At 58.4% G+C, this 9,382-nt stretch overlaps 1 protein-coding gene across 1 annotated transcript in view; it reads left to right on the top strand.

The window, feature by feature from the left end:
• The window catches only part of Lingo1 (leucine rich repeat and Ig domain containing 1), a 59,216-nt gene extending 50,431 nt beyond the window's left edge, over positions 1 to 8,785 (top strand). The window contains exon 4 of the mRNA XM_013012023.1: positions 6,926 to 8,785. Coding sequence (XP_012867477.1) covers positions 6,938 to 8,779 — 1,842 coding nt within the window. The 5' untranslated portion in view covers positions 6,926 to 6,937 and the 3' untranslated portion in view covers positions 8,780 to 8,785. The remainder of the gene's footprint in view (positions 1 to 6,925) is intronic.
• The last annotated feature ends 597 nt before the right edge of the window (positions 8,786 to 9,382 follow it).

The following is a 9,382-nucleotide window of genomic DNA, read 5'->3' on the forward strand; positions in this document are numbered from 1 at the left end:
CCCCCCCCCCCCACATCTTGGTTTTTCCTGATGAGATGAGTATAAAACAGACCTTTGATTCCGGCCTCCATGAGCGTTTCTGGGATTCAACACTTTTCCCCTGTGTAGAATGAACATGGAGATGAACGCTTGCCTCAGTTTACCCTGCTACTGTCTAAATAAGCCCTGAGCTCAGGCATGGACAAGAGCGATCGTGGGAACAGACCGGGGATGTGGGGGGGAGCTCCCAAGGAAATGGGGGGTTGACCGAGGTGCCAGGAGGGCCTGTCTGAGCAAAAAGAGAGCAGCCAGTTCCAGGAGCCCCAGCAAAAAAGGGAGGTAGGGAAATCCTATGTTTTGTTCTTCTAACGGCGGTCCATCCTTCCTCCCTGGCCCTGGCACCGGGCCTGGCATTGAAGAGCACCCCGGGAAGCGAAGCCCCAGGGAGCAAACGTGAGCAAAGTGTGTCCTGGCGCTGACATTCTCTCCGATTGCTCAGGATCAGTGCCTGGCCGAGGTGGCTCCTGGGCACTGAAGGTCCCCGGGCACTGAAGGTCCCCAGTGCCTTCCCTCCCCCACCCCCCCACCCCCCCTCTCCTGCCCAGAGGGGCCTCCAAGGCCTGGGGCTGGCTGGCCAGCACATTTGGAGCAGTTCCTCGTTTCTTACCCCAGCCTGGGCCCCTGGAGCTGGTTAGATTGGAGCGCTAGGGGCTGGCGGAATAATTATGCCTATTTCATGTGACACCCAAATTGATTGCCACCAGGGTGACATTCCCAGGGTATTGTTCCTCGTCTCTAACCTCTTATTACACATTATTAGGGTATGTGGCGTGTGTGTGTGTGTTTTTCTATTTTTTTCCCCCGTATTGGAGGAATTAAATCTCTCCTCTTCAGAGATCGCATACTGGGCCTGAGAATGGACTGCAGCCAGGGTGGAATGCCCAGTATGCAATCTCTGCAGAGGAGAGATTTAATCCCAGCTACTCAGGAGGCTGAGACCTGAGGATCTCAATTCGAAAGCAAACCCTAGCAGAAAAGTCTGTGGGACTCTTCCCTCCACTTAACTACTCAGGAAAAACCAGAAGTGGAGCCGTGGCTCAAGCAGTAGAGCACTAAAGCCTTGAGTGAAAGAAGCTCGGGAACAGCGCCCGGGGTAAGTCCCAGGACTGGCACAAAGGAAAAAGAAAGGTGAGCCCCAGGAGCCCTGTGGCTCTGGGACCTATGGGAGAAGAAGGGCCGGGCAATGTGCCCACTCTTGCCTTGCAAGCCTTCCCTCGTTTATTTTTATTTTGCATCAGAACTGGAGCTGGACCTCCAGTCCTGTGTGTTCAGGCCCTTGAGCTTTTAGGTTCAAGGCCGGCCCTCTACCATTTGAGCCGTAGCTCTGCTTCAGTGGGTTTTTGGGTGGTTTATTAAAGAGAAGAATCTCCCAGACTTTCCTGCCCGGACTGGCTTGGGACGGCTGCCCTCAAATCTCAGCCTCCCAAGTAGCTGGGATGACAGGTGTGAGCCATAGACGCCCCGAATCCTAGGACTGAGTCAGATGGGTCCCCGCGTCACTCTGCCCCCCCCGACTGGGCTGTGGTCTCTGGGCCTGCAGTGGGTGTTTGACACCTGGTCTTGACCCCCCCCCTTAGAGATGAGTGGAGATGTCCCCCCTTCCCAGGCTGGGCTGCCAGGCGCTCTCAGCCTTGTCTGAGCCCGGCTCAGAGTCTGACCGCTTGAGTCTGACCTGGGTGACACCCACTTCCTTGATCCTGAGCTGTTCACCCAATTGGAAGAATGCAAGAGTTTTGGGCCAGCTTTCAACTGAATAGAGACGTTGACCAGCCAGTGCTAGAAGAAGGGCAGAGTCTTTATTAATAATTTGCCTGTCCCCAGTATAAAGAACTTACTGGACCATATTTTATGATGCATTGGATTTTTTGTTGGGGGGACAGGGGAGCTTGAACTCAGGGCCTGGGCACTGTACCTGAACTCTGGCTCAAGGCAAGTGGCGCTACCACTTTGGGCCACAGCGCCACTTCTGGTTTTTCTGGTGGTTCGTTTGAGATAAGAGTCTCAAGGACTTACTAGCCTGGGCTGACTTCTAAATGCGATCCTCCAATCTCAGCCTCCTGATTGGATGACAGGCCTGAGCCACCTCACCCAGCTTGAAAGCCACTTTTATTCCGTTGGTTGGTTTGGGTCGTATAAATGCACTGTGTGGCAAGGATTCCGACTGAGATCCTTGGATCCAGATGTCTGGGGTTCTGGTCATGGGAACTGTGGTCTTGAACTGGTGTCCGGATGCTCACTTGCTCCCCACCCACACTGTGACAGCCATAAAGTCCTCTCTTATCAGAGTGAAGCCCCGCCCACAGGGCGGCTCTGGGGGGGTCTGCGGGCACCAACTGGGCTTCCCAGGTCTCTGGTGAATGCTAAATCTCCCATGGGGTCCCCCACTTCCCTCTGTTCCCCACGCCTCAAGCCAAGACCACCTCAGGAAGGTGAGAGGGAAGGACTGGGCCTGGGCAGGGTGGGCAGGGCTTAGCCTGGCTGGAGGAAGGGGAGGGTAGGCTTGTGGGGTTCTTTCTCATGAAGGTCCTGGCCGTTTGGCTCAGCTGGTATCTGAGGGGTGCTGTGCAGCCCAGCACGGGGGACCAGGCTTCCCTTAGGCCCGGGCTGGGCTGCCAGACCAGCACCCACTCCAAGATAGGGCAGAGCTATATAGAGAAACCTTTAAACACTAAGAGGCTCCGACAATTAAAATTCATAATTTATCTACAAATGGCCGGAAGGCTGGTGGTTCCTGAGGCGGGCGGAGCATCTCTCCCTGAGCATCGGGGCTGGGTGCTTCCGGGGAATCTGGGGTGCTGCATGCTGCTCTAGAAGGCAGCACACCGGTCGGTGGCCCCCTCTGGAAGGCAGAAGCCCAGGCCCTGAGACAGGGCGGGCATTGTGCCAGGGCAGGGGGAGGGGCTGGGAGGGGCGTGCGAGTGCACGTGTGCACAGCTGCACACACACTTAGATGACACAGGTGCACACAGACATGTAGACACACAGATGCTTACATATGCATGCACGTGTGTGCACATGCACGCACACACACACACACACACACACACACACACACACACTGGGAGCTCAGCAGCCCTTTGCCAGGAGCAAGAACAAGAGGAAAATAAGGAGTTATCCACGACAAAGGACATGACCTCAATTTTCTTCCAGGTTGAGATTTCTCTCTCCATAAGAGGAGCAAAGGAGGGGAGGGAAATGGAGGGGAGGGAAACGGAGGGGAAAGTGGCCGCCAGCCAGCAGGGGGGCACCCGGGCTGCCACTGCCCCAGCCCCGGCCCACCCGGCCCCACCCATCTGCCAGGATTTGTGCTGTAGGAGCTATGTGTGGGCCCACCCCTCCCCCCCGCCCCCCAGGAGCCCCCCCTTCACCAATCCCCCCCCCAGTGCCAGGCAGCCTACAGGCCTCCACACCATTCTCAGCCATTCGTGCCTCTGTGGGATTGAGCAGGACACCCTCGGAGGCCTGGAAGGTGGAGGCCAGGACAGTGAGGTCCAGGATGGTGAAGGCCAGGATGGGGTCCAGGAATGGGGCTGGGAGGGTCTTTTGAGTCCCCAGTGCTCTAGTGGCACCGTGCCCACCTGCCTTTGCTCTGCCCTCCTCCTTCCTTTCTCCTCCCCCTCCTCCCCTGCCCAGTGTCCCCTGAGGAAGGTTCTGGGCCTCCCGGTGCCCAGTGGGCCTGGCTCTGCGGAGCCACGGCCTCTGGCTCCATGTGCGCTGGGATCCACGGTCCCCGAGGAGCACTGCGTGGGAGCACCATGAAATATGGATGCTGTGAACCCGAAATAACTGAGCCGTCTCTCCAGCACCACAGCCCACCCCGAAGGAAGGGAGACGGGAGCCTGGGAGGCCCCTGGGCTCTGAGCATGCTCTGTGCTATTCATTGGGCCACAGGACCCGGGACCCGCCCAAGGGGTGACAATTCCTGAGTCCTCCCCCCGCCACCCTGGCCAGACCGGGCCGGGCAGGTCACACTCTGGGCCTCAGTTTCCCCTCCTTTCAGGACAGTGGCCGGCACCGTTGAGAAGGGGTGTCAGGATCTTGGGGAGCCCGGTTCTCTGGGGCCGCACAGGGCCTGGCTGTATGGCCACTGTCTCACGACCCCGGGTCTCATTGATCAGCGGGCTGGCCCCATCTCCGGCAGCCCCCAGACCTGCAGAAACTCATTCCTGCCCCAGCCCAGAGGCATAAGCAGGAGGATCACACTCTGAGGCTGGCTAGCATCAGGCAAAAACTTGAGACTCTGCCTATTTGCAGAAAAAAAAAAAAACAGGCCAAGGGCAAGGCTCAAGCAGTCGAGCACCTGCCTGGTAAGCACAAAACCTCACTTCCGAACCCCAGTGCCCCCAAAAAGAAAAAGGAAAAAAAAACACAAAAAAAGCCAACAACGAAGAAGTAAAAACTCTCAGGAGTATTTGTCCCAAGACTAAACAATACATTCCAGGCTGAGGCTTCTGAGCATGCTTCCCTTTTTCCTCAGGCCGCTGGGAGGCTCTGCACTTGATCATTAAGCAGGATTTTGCAACAGCTTTCCTTCTTTAGCTTGTAGCTCTTCATCCTTTTGTTTGCTTTTTTTTCCCCTGTCAGTTGGCTGAAGTCAGTCTTGGAATGAGGTGAGGCAGACAGCGGTTACACAGCGTCACTAATAGGGGAAAGTAAAGTGATTCGGCCTGTAGGCAGAGGTGGTTGTCTGATTGAGTAAGTGGCGGACGGCTTCATGCAGGAGGTGGCTTTGGGGTGGGAGACTATAATGTTGGCTGGGACAGTCCTGCACAGGGCGATGGCTTAGAGATTGGATGTGCAGGGCAGGCTACAAATAATAATAATATAGGGCTGGGTTTAATGGTAGAGTGCTTGTCTAGGATGCGTGAAGCCCTGGGTTCGATTCCTCAGTACCACATACACAGAAAAAGCCAGAAGTGGTGCTGTGGCTCAAGTAGTACAGTGCCAGCCTTGAGCAAAAGAAGCTCAGAGACAGTGCCCAGGCCCTGAGTTCAAGCCTCAGGACTGGCAAAAAGTAAATAAGTAAATGATAGTCATAATGATAATAAGCCACGGAATCCACACAGCCATCCTCAGGGACATGGGACCAGTGTTGTCTTTTGTGTTTTGTTTTTCCAGTGGTCAGGCCTGGGCCCTGTCCCTGAGTTCGTGTGCTCAAGTGACACTCTACTTGCAGCCACAGCGCCACTTCTGGTTTTCTGATGCTTCATTGGAGATGAGCGTCTCAGGGCCTTTCCTGCCTGGGCTGGCTTTGAACCACTGATGGTACCTGGCTCTATTTTATGTTATCTTTTTTTTTTTTGCCAGTCCTGGGGCTTGAACTCAGGGGCTGGGTGCTGTCCCTGAGTTTCTTTGTGTCCAAGGCTAGCACTCTACCACTTGAGCCACAGTGCCACTGCTGGCTTTTTTGAGTGGTTCGTTGGAGAGAAGAGTCTCCGGGGGACTTTTCTGCCCAGGCAGGCTTTGAACCACCATCCTCAGGTCTCAGCCTCCTGAGTAGCTGGGATGACAGGCGTGAGCTGCCGGCGCCTGGCTTTTTCTTTCTTTCCTCCCAGTGCCGAAGTGGTGCTATGTCCTTCATCCTCGTTCCTGGCAGCTGGATTGCCAGCCCAGCCCTGAGCCGGGTGCTAAAAGTCCTATTTACCTCTGAGTCCTCGGCTTCACGCCCCGCCAGCCCCGGCCGCTGGCCCAATTACTTATTGATCGCCTGTCAGGATGTTTGCTTTTCGGGTGGGTCACTGGAGCGTGTGTGACTGTGGAAAACAGCCCGGACAGGGTGGGCAGAGGCCGGACAGGGTGGGCAGAGGCCGAGGCCTGGGAGAATCAGGAGGGGGAGGGGGCGGGGTGAACAATGTCCCCTCGGGGACAATAAAGTCTGGACAGATTCCATAATGTGTCAGTGACACCCAGAACAGTCACTTAGTCAATCCACAACCAGACCAAGAAAGGCTTGTCAGACCTGGAGAGCTGAGGGGCATTCAAAGGAACGTTGTGTCAGCCGGCTGGGCAGCATGTCAATTCTGTACTGCCAGCACTGTACAGGAGGCTGAGATCTAAGGATCGTGGTTTGAAGCCAGAAAGTCTATGAGACTCTCTTCTTCGTTTTTCCCACTCAAGGCTAGCACTCTACCACTTTGAGCCACAGCTCCACTTCGGGTTTTCTGGTGGTTCATTGCAGATAAGAGTCTCAGGGACTTTCCTGCCCTGGTTGGCTTTGAACCAGGATCCTCAGATCTCAGCCTCCTGTGTAGCTGGGATGACAGGTGTGAGCTACTGGCGCCCAGCTCGTGAGACTTTTATCTCTTATTGACTGCTAAAGGGCTGGAAGCGGTGCTGTGCTAACCTTGAGCAGAAAAGGCTAAGGGACAGCACCAAGGCCCTGAGTTCAAGTCCCAGTATTGCAATGCACATCAAACAAAACAAACCAAAAACAATGTGGCGTTGCTGGAGCCCGCCCTACCTGCTGGGCAGCCTCGGGCCTCCCTGCCCTGGGCTCGGGTGGGGGCATCCGTGGCTTTGGGAGCAGACGCCTCAGGGCTATGCATGGCACAGGCGCCCGCAGGCTGCCCATGCATCCTGCCAGCCACCCTCAGCCCGCTGGGGGTGGGGGGGGCCTCTGCTTTTACACTAGCAGCTGCCCTGGAGCTTGGCATCTGGGTCCCCAAGGGGCAGATGGGCCTGGCTGGAGCTCCCTGGGAGACCCTGGTAGGCGTGGCGCGGGCGGGTCAAGCCCCGTGGGGAGCTCCACGGGGTGGCCGATCTGTGACTAGTGGCCCATGGCTCTGCTCCCTGGGGTGTTATTTGGGGGGGGCGCTGGGGATGCGGGCGTGATCTGGATCCACGCGTGGCTTTCTCACGGTGCCCCTGTGCTTGCTCCCGGCTGCAGGTGAGCGTGAGGATGCCGGCGGGGTGCACGGGCGCGCCCAGCCCCCTCCTGTCCTGCTGGCAGCCCATCCTGCTGCTGGTGCTGGGCTCAGTGCTGTCGGGCTCGGCCACGGGCTGCCCGCCGCGCTGCGAGTGCTCGGCCCAGGAGCGCGCCGTGCTGTGCCACCGCAAGCGCTTCGTGGCCGTGCCCGAAGGCATCCCCACCGAGACGCGGCTGCTGGACCTGAGCAAGAACCGCATCAAGACCCTGAACCAGGATGAGTTCGCCGGCTTCCCGCACCTGGAGGAGCTCGAGCTGAACGAGAACGTGGTGAGCGCCGTGGAGCCCGGCGCCTTCAACAACCTCTTCAACCTGCGGACGCTGGGGCTGCGCAGCAACCGCCTGAAGCTCATCCCGCTGGGCGTCTTCACGGGGCTCAGCAACCTGACGCGGCTGGACATCAGCGAGAACAAGATCGTCATCCTGCTGGACTACATGTTCCAGGACCTGTACAACCTCCGCTCCCTGGAGGTCGGGGACAACGACCTGGTCTACATCTCCCACCGCGCCTTCAGCGGCCTCAACAGCCTGGAGAAGCTCACGCTGGAGAAATGCAACCTCACGTCCATCCCCACCGAGGCCCTGTCTCACCTGCACGGCCTCATCGTCCTCCGCCTCCGCCATCTCAACATCAACGCCATCCGCGATTACTCCTTTAAGCGGCTCTACCGCCTCAAGGTCCTGGAGATCTCGCACTGGCCCTACCTGGACACCATGACCCCCAACTGCCTGTACGGCCTCAACCTCACGTCCCTGGCCATCACCCACTGCAACCTCACCGCCGTCCCCTACCTGGCGGTGCGCCATCTGGTCTACCTGCGCTTCCTGAACCTCTCCTACAACCCCATCGGCGCCATCGAGGGCTCCATGCTGCACGAGCTGCTGCGGCTGCAGGAGCTCCAGCTGGTGGGCGGCCAGCTGGCCGTGGTGGAGCCCTACGCCTTCCGCGGCCTCAACCACCTGCGCGTGCTCAACGTGTCCGGCAACCAGCTGACCACGCTGGAGGAGTCGGCCTTCCACTCGGTGGGCAACCTGGAGACCCTCATCCTCGACGCCAACCCGCTGGCCTGCGACTGCCGGCTGCTGTGGGTCTTCCGGCGGCGCTGGAGACTCAACTTCAACCGGCAGCAGCCCACGTGCGCCACGCCCGAGTTCGTGCAGGGGAAGGAGTTCAAGGACTTCCCCGACGTGCTGCTGCCCAACTACTTCACCTGCCGCCGCGCCCGCATCCGGGACCGCAAGGCGCAGCAGGTGTTCGTGGACGAGGGCCACACCGTGCAGTTCGTGTGCCGCGCCGACGGCGACCCGCCGCCCGCCATCCTGTGGATGTCGCCCCGCAAGCACCTGGTGTCAGCCAAGAGCAACGGGCGGCTCACGGTCTTCCCCGACGGGACGCTGGAGGTGCGCTACGCGCAGGTGCAGGACAACGGCACGTACGTGTGCATCGCGGCCAACGCGGGCGGCAACGACTCGATGCCCGCGCACCTGCACGTGCGCAGCTACGCGCCCGACTGGCCGCACCAGGCCAACAAGACGTTCGCCTTCATCTCCAACCAGCCCGGCGACGGCGACGCCAACAGCACCCGCGCCAGCGTGCCTTTCCCCTTCGACATCAAGACCCTCATCATCGCCACCACCATGGGCTTCATCTCCTTCCTGGGCGTCGTCCTCTTCTGCCTGGTGCTGCTCTTCCTCTGGAGCCGGGGCAAGGGGAACACGAAGCACAACATCGAGATCGAGTACGTGCCCCGCAAGTCCGACGCGGGCATCACCTCGGCCGACGCGCCCCGCAAGTTCAACATGAAGATGATCTGAGGCTCGTGGCCGCCGCCGCCGTGTGTGTGCGCGCACGGGGCCGTGGAGGGAGGGGTGTCGGGGGAGGGGGGGCCTGGCGGTGCCTGCTCCCCCACCCCCCCCTTCCGCACCTCCCCCTGATCCTGTCCACTTCTTCTCTGCCCTCCACACGTACTGTTTCCCACCTTCCCGCCCCCTTCCACACCCCAGCCCTCTTCCTAACCAAGGACCCCAGAAATCCAGGTTTTTGCCTGGGGTCCCCGCCGCCTGCCACAGGACCGGGATCCAAAGCTGACCGAGCAAAACACAGCAGAGCCCATAGTTCATAATAACCATTAATAATAAAAAACAAAAACAGTGACGAACTTCCTCTGTAACTTGGGTTTCAATCATGATGGATTTTTATGAAAACTTGAAATAATAAAAAAAAAAAGAAAAAGAAAAACCGGAAAAAAAAATCCCACACCTTTTCCAATAGTTAGACGGAATGCAAACTCTTGACGTCCCTGATCAATCCCAGGGCCTCCTTCCAAATCAGCTTCTTGTTCTTCCCTCCTCCCTCCTCCCTCTCCTCCTCCCCCTCCTCCTTCCTTCCCTTCTCCTCCTCCCTTTCCTCCCCCTCCC

The sequence above is a fragment of the Dipodomys ordii genome, unplaced genomic scaffold, assembly GCF_000151885.1.
Source record: "Dipodomys ordii isolate 6190 unplaced genomic scaffold, Dord_2.0 Scaffold15, whole genome shotgun sequence".
In the NCBI taxonomy this organism is placed as follows: Eukaryota; Metazoa; Chordata; class Mammalia; order Rodentia; family Heteromyidae; genus Dipodomys; species Dipodomys ordii.